This window comes from Trachemys scripta, chromosome 2 (assembly GCF_013100865.1).
Source record: "Trachemys scripta elegans isolate TJP31775 chromosome 2, CAS_Tse_1.0, whole genome shotgun sequence".
Classification (NCBI taxonomy): Eukaryota; Metazoa; Chordata; order Testudines; family Emydidae; genus Trachemys; species Trachemys scripta.
Genome location: NC_048299.1, coordinates 79,262,062 through 79,277,641, shown reverse-complemented (window position 1 = coordinate 79,277,641; position 15,580 = coordinate 79,262,062). Strand labels below are relative to the sequence as shown.

Sequence of the window (15,580 nt, the reverse complement as noted above, 5' to 3'; positions counted from 1 at the left end):
AGCGTAATTAGCAGTGGTCATAGCACGTGAGCTGCCTAACCAAGTTCCAGCTTTTCTGCAGACATCACAGAAGAAGAGATTTTTAAGGAGAGATTTGAAGGAGGACAATGAGGTGGCTTTGCAGATGTTTACAGGAAACTCTTCCAAAATGTAAGGGGTAGCATGGGAGAACGCATGACAGTCTTATTTGAAAATTTAACAACTGAGACCTGAAGATTGCCATCATTGGTCAAATAGATGCAGGGATCAACATCAATATTACATAAAAGACAGTAGATAGAGCAGGGATAGGCTGTGAAGGGCCTTAAAAATGAAGATGAGAAGTGTGTGTGTGTGTGTGTGTGATGCAATGGAGAAGGGGGCACCAGTGGAGGGACTCAAAGTGATGGGGTCAAATCTATGAGCCAGGAAAATGATCTTTGCAGCAACATTTTGAATGGAGATAAGTGATGCAAAATGAGATTTGTGAAGGACAGAGAGGAGGTGGTTGCAGAAACCAAGCCACAAGAAGATGAGGGATTTAGCTATGTGGGTGGAGAGGAAAGACCAGATCTCAGAGATATTATGCAGAAAAAAGTAATAAAATTTAGACTCGGCTGGACCTAGAGAGAGGGCTGAGCTGAAGGTAACGCCCAGGGTATGGGCTTTGGTGACAGGAATGATGGTGGTGGTGTCCACAGTGACTGTGAAAGGACGGAGTGAGGAGGGCTTGTGGGGAAAGATTAAGAGCTGTATTTTGGCCATGTTGAGTTTAAGCTGACATCTGGACATCCATGAGGAGACATCAGAAAGAAAGGCTGGGATCTCTGTTTGGATAGAAGGAGACAAGTCTGAAGTGGAGAGGTAGATCTGTGAGTCATCAGCATAGAGATGATACGCGAAGTTTGTGGATGAGATCTCCCAGTGATAGGGTGGCAAATGTTTACTTTTTAATCTGATATTACTCCTTTATGTGTATCCTAGGGAACACTGCACCACTGTATGGGAGTTTCCTACAACCCCCTCTAGACAGTCTGTAACAACATATATTTCTACTATGAGCAGGAAACCTCAGACTCTTTTTGTCAATTAACAATTGCAGTTCACTTATACTGGATGCAGTTATTATGGACAGTAGGTAAGAAGAGAGACAAAGAGATTCCCCTAACCAACTAAATTAAATTGAACACTTTTAATTCACTGTTATAATGGACAGAAACTGCAGTAATAATGGATATTTTCTGGGTATTAAAGACATTTGTACTTCCTGAAGGAGAGTAGAAAACAGTTGCCAGTTAGCAATTTTGTGACTTTTCAAGATTTGCAATAACCATGTGTATATGTTTATGCATATTGAGGAAGAGGGGTACATTCAAATTGGAGGGTACAAAGAAAGATCCAAGGTGAAGTAGCATTCACAAGTGTAGTCCAGCAATTCCCTTTCACTCTCCTCAACAGTCCCGAAGTCCATCTGACTTTCAAAATGTCAGGGAGCTGCTATAGTCACAAGTTACCACTGGAATTCGCTTTGAATTCATAATAAAGATGTCTGTGTACACACACACATAAATGAAAAGGAAGCAAGATAGGTAGGATGAAATATTGGCCCTATTGATGTCAAAAGGAGTTTTGCCATTGACTTCAACGAGGCCAGGATTTCACCCATAAAGAGCAAAAAAAAGGTGTTTGAGTTCTTGAAGCTAAGCTTTCTGATGTAGGTTTATTGTCACAGATACCGGCTTGTTTTCACATGTATTTACAAGATCTGAAAGCCACAAAGTCTTTCTAATCTGTGTAGATGGAGTACATGCCTACAATGATGTTTGCCAAAGAACACCTGGAACACTCATGCTTTTATAATTTTCATTTCTTGTTTTTATGGTCCATCAGCATTGCCCAGGCCTGTTCATAGAAGCTGCCAATTAGTAACACAAACTAAACCTGCTCAACTTGCTTTGCTCTTGCCACACATGCATTTGTATATCTCTCTCCCCATCCAAAATATTAACAGAGAAGAGAGTAGTCAGAAAATGCATAATGCTGCGGGGGAGTGTCAGAAATATTTTCTCAAGTTCCAAATTAGTTCTCCTGTATCATAAGTAGTAAAGACAAATGTGAGCCATCCCAATGAGTACTATTTCAAACAGCACATGCAGTTGGTACATTATGTTTGTACAATTTTATAGTGTGTTAAGAATTTTGTTTTTTTTCTCTTTAAATAGTCAGTAATTGAGTGTGTCTGAGAGTGTCCCTCTGCTGATCTCCATAGGCTGTAGACCTCTCTACCACCATTTTAAAATTATAACAGTAGGGACATGCTTTTTTGATGTTCTGAATAAACAGATGCTGCTGTTTTTTGGTCTATGGTGAGAACAATCATAGTATGTGCAGGTCTCTCTGTCTCATGGTAGGAGAAAATGCAAATAGAAATATCTACCAATAAATAAAATATCATGAGACGTGTTTGCAAACATTGTACTTCATCCTTGCTGTCCCTCAATTCCTGGAGCTGCCAGGGGCCAGTCTGGGCCCTGACACAAGTAGATCTTGAAGCCACAAGGACTACTGATAATTTTGCCCACAGTAATAGCTTCCAAGGGACTGTTATACTGGTCAGGTATCGAAGGCAGTGACCATGCCACTGACAGCCTCTTCCTTGGGGGCGGAGAGGGGGAAAGTCCAGGATGGAGTGGGAGAACTGGTTATGCTGATACCAAGCAACCCATAGATTCACCAGGGGAGTTCACAGTTGCCTAGTTAGGGCAAGTTTTACAGGCCCTTTCCACCACTGGAGCAGCACAAAGACTTGTATGAGGGTTGTGAACCTTGCCCAGTACTTACTGACAAACTGGGAACACGCTTAATCTAATCTTAATTTAAGACAAGGTACAACAGGTGGAGAGGGCAGGGAGTGGTCAGGGTAACAATGTAAATAAGATTGCAAGCTGTTGGGTCATGAGCTGTGTGTTTGTACAATGCCTAGCACGCATTCTGTCTGGAAAAAGCAACAGAGAGTCCTGTGGCACTTTAAGACTAACAGATGTATTGGAGCATAAGTTTTCATGAGTGAATACCCACTTCGTCAGACGCATTCTGTCTGGGGCTTTTAGGAATACTGTAATACAAATGATTATGCAAACTTAAGGTCTCTCACCATCCTAAGACCAACTATACAGGCCCGAAGAAAGGAGGAGTATTTTTATGTACATAAAAAACATGGACAAGATCAAGTGACTAATCAATTTTCATTTTCTATAAATGTATGTGGTGTCCTGAAGATGCGTCTATCTCATGAATGGTTCTGGGCTATAAGACTGGAAAGCAAAGTGGTTCTGACCTTGTTCCATATGAATTGAGTGGCAAACTAGGTGATATGCTTTATTTAGTTAATGTAATGCTTATGAGAAGATGCAGGACTGACAGCCTTGGACACTGAATAACATACAGACGCTCCCCGCGTTACGCAAACCCGACTTACGGAAATCTGGATTTACGGAAAAAGTTCCATAAGTTCCGTTAGCTTTTTTTTTTGGCATAACTGTCGGAGATACATTCCTGACTTACGCAAAATTCGACTTACGCAAAGCATTCCGGAACGGAACGCTTGTGTAAGTCGGGGAGCTCCTGTAGTTTCCATAAGTAGATGTGACATAGGCAGCATGTGCCTGTAGTTGTATCAGACACATACAGTGAAGATGTACCTATAATTATGTCAGACCTCGAGGAAAAAGTATGATGACATACCATTATGGGATCCACGTAAAGTGCCAAACTGGTAAAAAGAGAAGTCCAAGGTACATGTGCAATGGTGCACTTCTATTTCTGTATGCAATTACTGCAATGGCTTGTGAAAATCAGTCATTTGGCAACAAAAATGAGTACTTAGACACCTAAATATCTGTTTGTATTTGCAATTATTTGCATGCATAATATCCATATTTGTGAAGATAATTTGAGTGTATCTGAATATGGTTCTGGGGTCTTGCTTGCTTTCTGATTTAAAAAAAAAAGCTGGTAAAGTAAGTTTTTAGTGTGAAAAAGCCCCTCTTTGTTTACCCAATTAATAATTTTGCATTTTCTCACCATATCAATATAATTTTCCTACATAGACAGCAAGCTTGCAACTCACTTTAAACCTGAACATAGCAGGAGAAAGCCATCCCCTTCAAAAGAGAGGTTAATTGATATTGAAGTGACTCGTAAATTAAAAGTCGCAAGTTGTGACAAATTGGAGAAAACAGTTCAGTGTCATGAAGCCATAGACCTTAAGAAGAGAAAAGATTCCTTATCTTTCCAGATAGTGTAAAACTATGCCCAGTTTTTGCAATTGTCTTGTTCTGAGAATCAAACTGGACAAAAATCAATGTGAGTTAAATCAGAACTCCAGCTTCACTCAGCTCATTAGCACTGTAATAAAGTGCTTTCAATCATTTTTGTATTTCAGACATTTTCCTGCATGCTAAATGCACTTGTCATTAGCAGCATTGTATTACCTCAACAGCTATTCTGTATTTTAGGAAATAATGATATTTACATATCAATTATGATGTTCTTTATGACTCATCTTTGCTTAATAGAATTGAACAGAGAAAGCCTGCTGTTTGGTTATTAGCTTCATAAAGAAAAGTCAGTTTGAAATTCTTATTAAATTGCAATGAATGTACAACTAAACTGAGATTTAATTACAATTTTAATTAAAGGAACAACTACTGATTGTAAGTCATTGAACAATGTCTTATAACCCACCACAACAAAACACCATTATTAAAAGAGACCTTCAAACTGTTTGTTAGGAACATAATGAAACCCTTAAAAATAGAACAGGTCAAGTCACATGGAGATGTGTGGTGGAAGAAAAAATAAAATGTGTGAAAAAAAGGCTTGTAATGTTCTTATTATACATATTGTATTAATATTTATTGTCCTCTGAAAACCACAGAGAAGACAAAAGATTATGATTATACATCAACTTTTCAATAAGAGTACAGTATATTGAAAATTGCTTTTGTCCTGGTTCTGTTAGCTAAAGAATGATTCCTGAGCTCAACCAGGTTTTTTCTACATAGCCTTTACATTAGGAGAGATCTAACATCTTATGTCTTAGCAGCCCTCCAGTAACTCTTGGAACAATAAAAGTTGGTAAAGCTAACTTTAAAAAAAAACCCAGTTTGGCAAAAGCAAATTGTATTGCTTCTTGTCATAAGTAAGATAGTACTGGCAAAAAGATAGCCATAATACTGGCAAGTGCTATCCACGCTACAGCACTCCGCTCAGCCAACTCACCTCACACCTGATCTGCAACTTCTCTGTTGTTACAGTATTGATCCTCTCCCAAGCTAGTTGTGTGACATGGATAAATTTCCTAATGGAGGGTGAAGCACATCATTCTGTGTTCCAATTATCAAATTTAGACACGGAAACCCTATTTGCATTGCAAATCTGTACACTCAGGTGCTATTGGACAAAAATTGGTCATGTATGTTTCTCAAATCTATTTGAAGCCTCTTTGAAAATTTGTCCCTTAAATGTGTTTGTTTTTGGTTGGTCTCGATTTAAAATGTGTATAGGAAACTAACAAAGCTAACAGTTCTTCACTAAAAAAAAGTGACTTGTGACCAGTTGCTTAACACAATATTAACAAGGCAGAAGGAACAAAAGCCAGAAAAGGAAAAGAATACTAAGATAAGTTAGAGGTAGTAAAACCAGCAGAGCTAATGAAATTCACCCTATGGTACTTAAGTAACTAGTTGAAGCAATCTCAGAACCAATAGTGATGATCTTTGAGAACTCATGGAGCAGATGGGTGAGAGCCCAGAGGACTGGAGAAGGGAAAACACAGTACCTATCAATAAAAAGAGGAACAAAGAGGACCCAGAGAATTATAGACCAGTGAGCTGAACTTTTGATACCTGGAAAAATACTGGAACAAATTATTAAACAATCAATTCATAAGAACCCAAAGGAAAATAGGGTGATAAGTAACAGCCAGCATGGATTTGTCATGCCAAACCAGCCTAATTTTCTTTTTTGATAGTTATTGGCCTACTGGATGGGGGAAGCTATAGCGGTTATATATCTTGATTTTAGTAAGGATTTTGACATAGTCCCACATGACATTCTTATAAGCAAACTAGGGAAACATGGTTTAGACAAAATTACTATAAGGTAGGTGCATAACTGGTTTAAAGATCACACTCAAAGAATGATTATCAATGGTTTACTGTCAAAGTGGGGGGACATATCTAGTGGGATCCTGCAGGAGTCTGTCTTGGATCCGCTACTATTTGGCCTTCTCATTAATGACGTGGATACTGGAGTGGCGAGTATGTTTATAAAATTTGCCGGATACACCAAACTGGGAGGAGTTGCAAGCACTTTCCAAGACAAGATTAGAATTCAAAATGACCTTGACAAATTGGAGAATTGGTCTGAAATCAACAAGATGAAATTCAATAAAAATGAATTCAAAGTACTACACTTAAGAAGAAAAAATCAAATGTGCATCTACAAAATGGGGAATAATTGGCTAGGTAGTAATACTGCTGAAAAGGATCTTGGAGTTCTAGTAGAGCACAAATTAAATATGAGCCAACAATGTGATGCAGTTGCAAAAAATACTAATGTTCGGGGGGGGTATTGACGGGAGTGTTGTATGTAAGAGACAGGAGATGATTGTCCCACTCTACTCGGCACTGATGAGGCCTTAGCTGGAGTATTGTGTCCAGGTCTATGTGCCACACTTCAGGAAAGATGTGCACAAATTGGAGAGAGTCCAGAGGAGAGCAACAAAAACGATAAAATATGAGGAAAGGTTAAAAAAACTGGGCATGTTTAGTCTGAACATTCAAAATCCACTATGTTAAAAGATCGTTAAGATTGCAAGGTCAAACACACAAGTGTTAGGAAATGCCAGAATGTATGGTGCCCATGCAACCTTAATTCAACTGTCTCCTGCATATGGATGATTATACAGCCTTACCTACATGATCACAAACATTTTTCCCCACAGGACTCCTGCCTCATTCAGTGCATAGGATCGTTGGTGCTCTGGGATTGAATCAGGGTTGTGTAGTGAATGAGGCTGGTGTCTGTGGATCCCTGCCTCAGTAGTTGCAAAAGTTGGAAAGTATGTAGTGAGTGAGGGAGAGGATTGAAGGAAGAGAAAGGATCGTCTTGTGATTAAAGCTATTAAGAGCGAGAAAAGTGTTTTATAATTTTGGTTGGTCCAGTGTGTCATCTTTGTTTAGAGTTCTATAATTCAGAACACAAACTACAGAAATATTCTGTATCTCGAGGATGAGAAATAGAGGTGGATTACTGAACAGTAAATTGAGATGTTCTGATATAAACCTCTAGAGTGTAGAAAGGCTGAAGTACTTGTGGTAGCATGAGTACCTGAGGATGGATTTGTACATAAGTAATGAATTTGCCGTTTTGTCCAATTAGTGGGAAAGATTTTAGTTAATGCAAAGAAGACCCCGTTCTTTGTATAGTGTAACTATAGGCTGTTTGGATTATAAGTGCAAGTGACACTGGTATAATAGGATAAATGTTGGCACAGCTTCTGGCATGGCGGCAGCAGTAAATACAGCTTCTCTCTAGCTTTAAAAAAAGAATATTTGTAGGCATAGCGGCCTATGCCTGATCAGTGTTAAATAGGACCAGCCGTGGGATGTTAGACATTACAGCTCCCTGCCAAATTTTAGGATTCAAAATTGTGATTTCAAGCAGTAACTTCTGAATTGTTAGTGGCCAACCCATATCCAGATTTTAGTAATTTCCTGGGATGTATGTGGAATGTACCAATAGTGCTCCTTAAGCAATTTGTCAGGTATTCAATGTCCACCATGCGAAGCATGTGATTCCATTTCATGTCATCCTTTGACCTTCCCATCAGCATGATTAACTAATCAGGAAATGGAAAGCCACTTGCAGCTTCCTGGCACATCAATAGTTATAGTTCTTAAGAGTGGGAAAACAGTAAACTGGTCAGTATAGAGCACTGTGATAAAACAGGTACAACACTTATAAGCGTTACTAGGTCAGCTGGAACCAGCGTTAATCCACCATAAAAAGGCTTACAGGATTTGCCATTCATTTTTATGTTGTATAGACAGTAAGGTAATTATGCTGCTGTGTGCATTTAGTGTTTCTTATATCTGATAAGTGGTAATGGTCCAATCAGGAAGGAACAACTTGTACGAGCAATTCCCACAAAGCAATGATTTTAAACCAGCCTCCTCGATATGCCCATAACAAACCTGACATTTTATAATCCAGATAAGTAACCTAACCTGATACAAGGCTGACTGTTCATTTTCCCCTCAAGTGGGGAAAAAAATGATTTTGTCCTGATATTTTCCCTGAAGTTCAAAATAAATGGATATGCTCTTAGTTGCATTGATAGTAAAAATGAAAACCAGTTACTCAGGGTTAGTGGACTGTGATCTGAGAATTTTCACACATGCAGGGATACAGAACAAGAATGAATCTTGTTTAAGACACTTTGGATTTTAACTGCAGAATGTCTAATCTTGTTCAGTAAAGGGGTTTACTTTTGTTGGGTCTCTGTAATGTCACATTCCATTTAAAACTGTAACAATTGCTATAACTTGTTTCTGTCCTCCTCCCCGCTTTCTCCTCTGCCCCTTCCCCTCCAAAAAAAAAAAAAAGGCAAAGAAGAATTTCTCGCTAAGTCTTTGATAACTGTTCTTTCTTTTCATTCCAGGTAACTTCAAACAAGAAGCACTCTGAGAGCCTGAAGAATGATGGTGACAGTCTTATCCACATTCTAGAGACACTGGCCCAAACTGCCAGGTGAGTTCCCTCAGGCTTTCAGGAATTTCCAGGGCTGAGAGCACTCCCCTCCCCTTTTGTCTGAGATGGTCTTCTCTTGTAATCGCCTCAAGTGCACTACAAGCTTCTCCTGTTACCAGCCCTCCCCTCCTGTACACTCCTGTCCTCAAAACTCCCTTTATTCAAAGCTTTCTTGCTTTTTTTTGTTGCTGTTGTTGCGGTGTACTTTGATCCCAGATGTGGCTAGGCCATTGCTCTGTCACACAATCTTTTTTTCTGTTTGTTAACAGCTCACCTCTTCATCACCAGATACTGGTTTATTGTTCCCCCGTACAGTGTACTGGCAGCACAACATGGCTTTGTGCCCTTTCTCAAAGTAATGGTGGTGGTAAAAGTAAAATCCTTTCAAATGCACAGCTGAGGAGGACAAGAAATATTCTTCTAAGAATGCCGGCTGTCTTTCAACTAAGGCTTAAAACTGAGGTCCTGACTGCTTCTGAAAAGTACCTTGGCATTCTTTGTAAGGATAGAGGTGTTAATCCAAGTAGCCTGGTCAAATCAGAACACTCTACCTACCTAATTCCCCTTGCACTCTCAAATGGACACGTTTTTGTTCCCTTCTCCTTAAAATGTTGTTCACTGCTGCTGTGAACTGCTAGGCTGCATTTCACTGCTGGGTGAAATGGTTCCCATGTAAAGTTTATAGATGATTTTTTTCAATGCTTTGGGAATCTTCCTGGTGTCCTTTGTGCACATAAATGCAAGCTTTGTATAAGTCAATGTTGTAGGCTCTGTTCAGGCGTGGAGTTTTGAAAATTGGCCTCTCAACTCTATTGTAGAGTAAGTTGTATTATTTTTTGGAACGGGGGGAGATGTTTGGGGAAATGTAACAATCACTGGTACCGTGATGGAGGGGTTTGTGAAGTTGTGGGATAGAAGTGGTGTGGAGAAGGAGACAGAACTTACCATAAATCAAGTTTTCAGAAACCTGCTGCCCCTCTTATGTATTCAAGTGCTGAGTTGCATTTCCTATTATCAACTACATTACCAGAGTGAAATAAAATGGCAACTCCCCCTAGCGCCATCAGCTAAAGAGACAGTGACAAGTTCTTAAAATTCCTTTTCAGTCTTTGCTGTAGCATTATTATTTAGTTAGTTAACTACGAAATTATAATTCACTCCTGAAGTTTTCCTTTAACCCTTTCTAATCTTTGTCTCAGCTTCCTCTAATTGTTTTAAACTTTCTTTACACAAGAAACCAGACACAACTATTTATTTAGGGCCCTCCTCAGTGCTCCAGCAAAAATGCCCACTGGGTTAAATCCTAAGGAGTATAGAAGCTCCTACCCAGCCTCACCAATCCCAAGGATGGTCAAACTGGCACAGTAGTTGTGGAGCAACTTGTCAGCTGCCCCGTGGTCCAGCACGGCAGCAGCCACAACAGGTCAACGGGAGCTCAAAGAAATGAAGTCCTCTATGGAATTTGCTTCTCCGGGACCCTGGACACTAATACTGTCTTATATAGACTCTAAGTTGCTACAACCGAGGTGGAGTAACAGGAAGGGCCTGAGAATTTGTGGGCTCTGACCCCCTTCAAAGATGGTTTTTTTGAGCCTAGGGGGTTCTGCAATCTCTTCTGTATAGGTTCCCTCTTTCCCAAAATGTTTGCCAGTGCCTAATAAACTTGGCACCAGTTTCTCAACCATGCATTGAAACCTCCAAGCTCCTACTGCCCAGCTGGGCTGTGCATCAAACTGGAAGCATTTCAGAGAACGCTACCACTAATGCCATGGACCTATGCCTTTTTTATAATAGTCTAAATTTAGCTGCCAGACCTCTCCTATATTTATGCACACGATTTAGCTGATATAAGAATTTCATAAAGACAGGTTGTAGTCCTTTACAAAATCTCCTATGACAGGGGAGGGAATGAGAAAGGCCCTAATAGAATAACATGTTTGTCATGTTTAAATAGAGAACTAACTGTGCTTAGGTGCTCTGTCTGCTGCCTCATAGAAACCTCATAAAGCAGTTGTGCCAATCCCTTTTGCTGCTACCTCCTTAACCAGTAAGACACAGGGAGATCGGCCAGCTAGAACCACATAGAATTCATTTCATCTGTTCATTTTGCACTTCAAGATTTGTGCTCTTTTGCTATTCACTTTTTCAATACAGAGGGTGAATTAATTTAAAGAAAGATGTTCAACTGATAAGGTTCCTGGTTTATACTGCTGCTCAGTAACAAACTCCTTCTAAAAAGAAGGTACAGATCAACAACTCAACCAGTGTGGTCAAATACATGTTCTTAGTCATTCAGTTGATGCATGTCACAAGTTGAAGCCAAGGAACCAATGAATCCGTATTGACACACTTTTACAGGGCAGGAAAAACTAAAGGTCAAATGCAAAACTAAGGTTGAAACTATAGTAAAGAACAAAATTGTCAGACACATAGATTAACATAATTTGTTGGGGAAGAGTCAACATGGGGCTTGTAAAGGGAAATCATGCCTCACCAATCTACTAGAACTCTTTGAGGGGTCAACAAGGATGTGGACCAGAGTGATTCAGTGGATATAGTGTACTTAGATTTTCAGAAAGCCTTTGACAAGGTCCCTCATCAAAGGCTCTTAAACAAAGTAAGCTGTTATGGGATAAGAGGGAAGGTCCTCTCATTGATCGGTAACTAATTAAAAGATAGGAAACAAAGGGTAGGAATAAATGGTCAGTTTTCAGAATGGAAAGAGGTAAATAGTGGTGTCCCCTAGGGGTCTGCACTAGGCCCAGTCCTATTCAATATATTCATAAATGATCTGGAAAAGGAGTAAACAGTGAGGTGGCAAAAGTTGCAGATAATACAAAATTGCTCAAGATAGCTAAGTCCCAGGCAGACTGCAAAGAGTTACAAAAGGATCTCTCAAAACTGGGTGACTGGGCAACATGGCAGATGAAATTCAGTGTTGATAAATGCAAAGTAATGCACATTGGAAAACATAATCTCAACTATACATATAAAAGGATAGGGTCTAAATTAGCTGTTACCACTCAAGAAAGAGATCTTGGAGTCACTGTGGATGGTTCTCTGAAAACATCCACTCAATGTGCAGCAGCAGTCAAAAAAGCTAACAGAATGTTGGGATCATTAAGAAAGGGATAGATAATAAGACAGAAAATATCATATTGCCTCTATATAAATCCATGGTCCACCCACATCTTGAATACTGCGTGCAGATGTGGTCGCCCCATCTCAAAAAAGATATATTGGAATTGGAAAATGTTCAGAAAAAGGCAACAAAAATGATTAGGGGTATGGAATGGCTGCCATATGAGGAGAGATTAATAAGACTGGGACTTTTCAGCTTGGAAAAGAGACAACTAAGGGGGGATGTGATAGAGGTCTATAAAATCATGACTGATGTGGAGAAAGTAAATAAGGAAGTGTTATTTACTCCTCATAACCCAAGAACTAGGGGTCACCAAGTGAAATTAATAGGCAGCAGGTTTAAAACAAACAAAAGGAAGTATTTTTTCACACAACGCAGTGAACTTGTGGAACTCTTTGCCAGAGGATGTTGTGAAGGCCAAGACTATAATAGGGTTCAAAAAAGAACTAGATAAATTCATGGAGGATAGGTCCATCAATGGCTATTACCCAGGATGGACAGGGATGGTGTCCCTAGCCTGTTTGCCAGAAGCTGGGAATGGGCGACAGGATGGATCACTTAATGATTATCTCTTCTGTTCATTCCCTCTGAAGCACCTGGCATTGGCCACTGTCGGAAGACAGGATATTGGGCAAGATGGACCTTTGGTCTGACCTACTATGGCCGTTCTTATGTTCTAAGGTCAAGGTAGCCCATAGTTGCAGTAACTGTTTCACTAGGCCAGCAGTGCTTTGTGTGGGGTGAACACCCAATCACAGGTTGGAAGACTATGAGCAGACAAGACAGGTAGCAAACCACTGCACTCACTGATGGAGCCAGTGAACTGGGTCTGAAAAGTCAGCACTATGTACAGCAAGAATAATTCTGCCTTTCCTGTAGCAGATTAAAAAAAAGATGCTTCAGCAGAGCTGCCTCCATGTGCTGACAGACAGACTCTACCCCCACAAGGAATGTGCATGTGAAAAGACAACAAAAATTTGAGGCATTTTTCCACCAAAGCATTGAAGAAAATGTAATAACTACATCTTCCCTTTTTCAGAGTGAGACTTAGCAGGGCACCAAGCAAGCAGTTCTGTCAACATGAACTCAAGGGATCACACTGATACGCATGACTTGCTACATGTTGAAATATCCATAGTATCCTAACAGAAAATTGGTTTACACAGGAGTTATCCAAAGTGGATTCCCTCATCAGGCACTTTCCAGCACAAGTGAAAGTCTCATGTGTAGGACAACTACAGAATTTAGATGAGGTGTTTTACCTTGAAGATTACTATCTTTGTTTTCTTCTTTCCCAGCTCCCATGCCGATATTGCTGTTGCTTCCTTGGCTTTTGAAATTCTTAGAACAGTTGGACGCTAAAAGATCAAGGCTACCAGATCAATCATCACTCCACAGTCCTGACTGAATGCACAAAACACTGGCATGGTGAATTCCTCAGTCTTGTTTTAGGATATTTATGAATGAGTGTTGTAGTACGAATTTGATAAGAAATCTGTGTGTGTATGTATTCACTTATCTGTATAAGAATAGGGAAAAAGTGGGGAAAACTTGCTTTTAAAAGAATGAGCATTTGTCCATTATCTTGCTTAAATTAGCACAACCTACAGTTTGAGGGGATTTTTTAAGTGTCCTACAGCCATGTACTGAAGAATATAAATTTGAAAAATTCCATTTCTTTCATAAATATGTTTAGGGGAGAAGCATTTTTCATTCCACCTAAATTGTGGTATATTTTCCAAGGTTTTGATCAGAATTAGAATGCCTTAGCTGATCATCCTCATTTGAAACATCTACAGTTTGTTATAGGTGAATACTTTTGCACATGTAAAGATTTCTGAAGTGCTTTGCAAATGTTAATGACTCAATCTGAAAACACTGCAGGGAGTTGGTATCATCCCCATTTACAGATGGAAAATGAGCATAGGGAGTGACTGATTTCCAAATGTCCCACAGAAAGTCTGGGATGGAGCCAGGAACAGAACCCAAATCTTCTGGCACTGAGTCATGTAGTTTAAAGGCAATTTGCAAAACCAAATACATTACAGTGTTCTGGTTAAAAGGGTACAATAAATGACTTTGCACTTCTATATTGCAGTGATTTCTCGTTAATAATTGCTCTATACACAAGTCAACTTGTGGCACTTTTCTTAAACTATTTTGATATACTTCAGTATATCCCAGATTCTGTTTTGACTATAAAGAAAATATTAATTAAAAAATTTCAAACTGAGACAAACCAAGCTACCTGTAGTAGATTTGTTTGAATGTTCTCCCTCACTCTCCTACTTCATTCTTCTACAAAGTTGTGCTTGTTTTGACACGTTTGCTGCAGTAGTGATTGTAACCAATTACAAATTTAGCATTAATTTCACAGGAGGGTTAAATGCCTACTCTGACATTTTCCTACTGCTTTACTTTTGCAGGCAAGCACTGAATTTCGATGAGACATTGAAGCTTGATAGTAATAATTTTTACTTTTCATTAGCAGTTCCCATATGATATTGTTGCTTGGGCTTTGAAATTCTCTAACAAATTGGACATGGAAAGATCAGTGCTAACAGAACAAGTATCACACCATACACATTGAAATCACTTTTTTAATTAACAATATCTTGTTTACAATGGCAGGAACAATTAAGAATATTGCATGATAAGTCACTAATTTGTTTTTAGTCTAGTTCCTATTTAAGTGACAAAGTCCTTCAAAGGTACATGGTGACTATTGACAGAATAGCTAGCCATACTGCTTCATTGGTCTATATATTAAAGGACATTGCCATTCCCAATGCCTCCCTCAGTGACTTACAGGGGTATCCTTAAGCTAGTGGAAGTACATTTTAAGCCCAGTTTTGTGTTCTAAATGACAGGTATGATTCATAGATTCATAGATTATAGGACTGGAAGGGACCTCGAGAGGTCATCGAGTCCAGTCCCCTGCCCGCATGGCAGGACCAAATACTGTCTAGACCATCCCTGATAGACATTTATCTAACCTACTCTTAAATATCTCCAGAGATGGAGATTCCACAACCTCCCTAGGCAATTTATTCCAGTGTTTAATCACCCTGACAGTTAGGAACTTTTTCCTAATGTCCAACCTAGACCTCCCTTGCTGCAGTTTAAACCCATTGTTTCTGGTTCTATCCTTAGAGGCTAAGGTGAACAAGTTCTCTCCCTCCTCCTTATGACACCCTTTTAGATACCTGAAAACTGCTATCATGTCCCCTCTCAGTCTTCTCTTTTCCAAACTAAACAAACCCAGTTCTTTCAGCCTTCCTTCATAGGTCATGTTCTCAAGACCTTTAATCATTCTTGTTGCTCTTCTTTGGACCCTTTCCAATTTCTCGACATCTTTTTTAAAATGCGGCGCGCAGAACTGGACACAATACTCCAGCTGAGGCCTAACCAGAGCAGAGTAGAGCGGAAGAATGACTTCTCATGTCTTGCTCACAACACACCTGTTAATGCATCCCAGAATCATGTTTGCTTTTTTTGCAACAGCATCACACTGTTGACTCATATTTAGCTTGTGGTCCACTATAACCCCTAGATCCCTTTCTGCCGTACTCCTTCCTAGACAGTCTTTTCCCATTCTGTATGTGTGAAATTGATTTTTCCTTCCTAAGTGGAGCACTTTGC

General features: G+C 39.5%; 1 protein-coding gene across 3 annotated transcripts in view; it reads left to right on the top strand.

Annotated features, from left to right (window-relative positions):
- Positions 1–14,075, top strand: part of ULK4 (unc-51 like kinase 4) — a 401,679-nt gene extending 387,604 nt beyond the window's left edge. For all 3 annotated transcript variants that reach the window (XM_034760991.1, XM_034760990.1, XM_034760993.1), the window contains 2 exons: positions 8,708–8,796; positions 13,237–14,075. In XM_034760991.1, the coding sequence (XP_034616882.1) occupies positions 8,708–8,796; positions 13,237–13,300 (153 nt within the window). In that variant the 3' untranslated portion in view covers positions 13,301–14,075. The remainder of the gene's footprint in view (positions 1–8,707; positions 8,797–13,236) is intronic.
- The last annotated feature ends 1,505 nt before the right edge of the window (positions 14,076–15,580 follow it).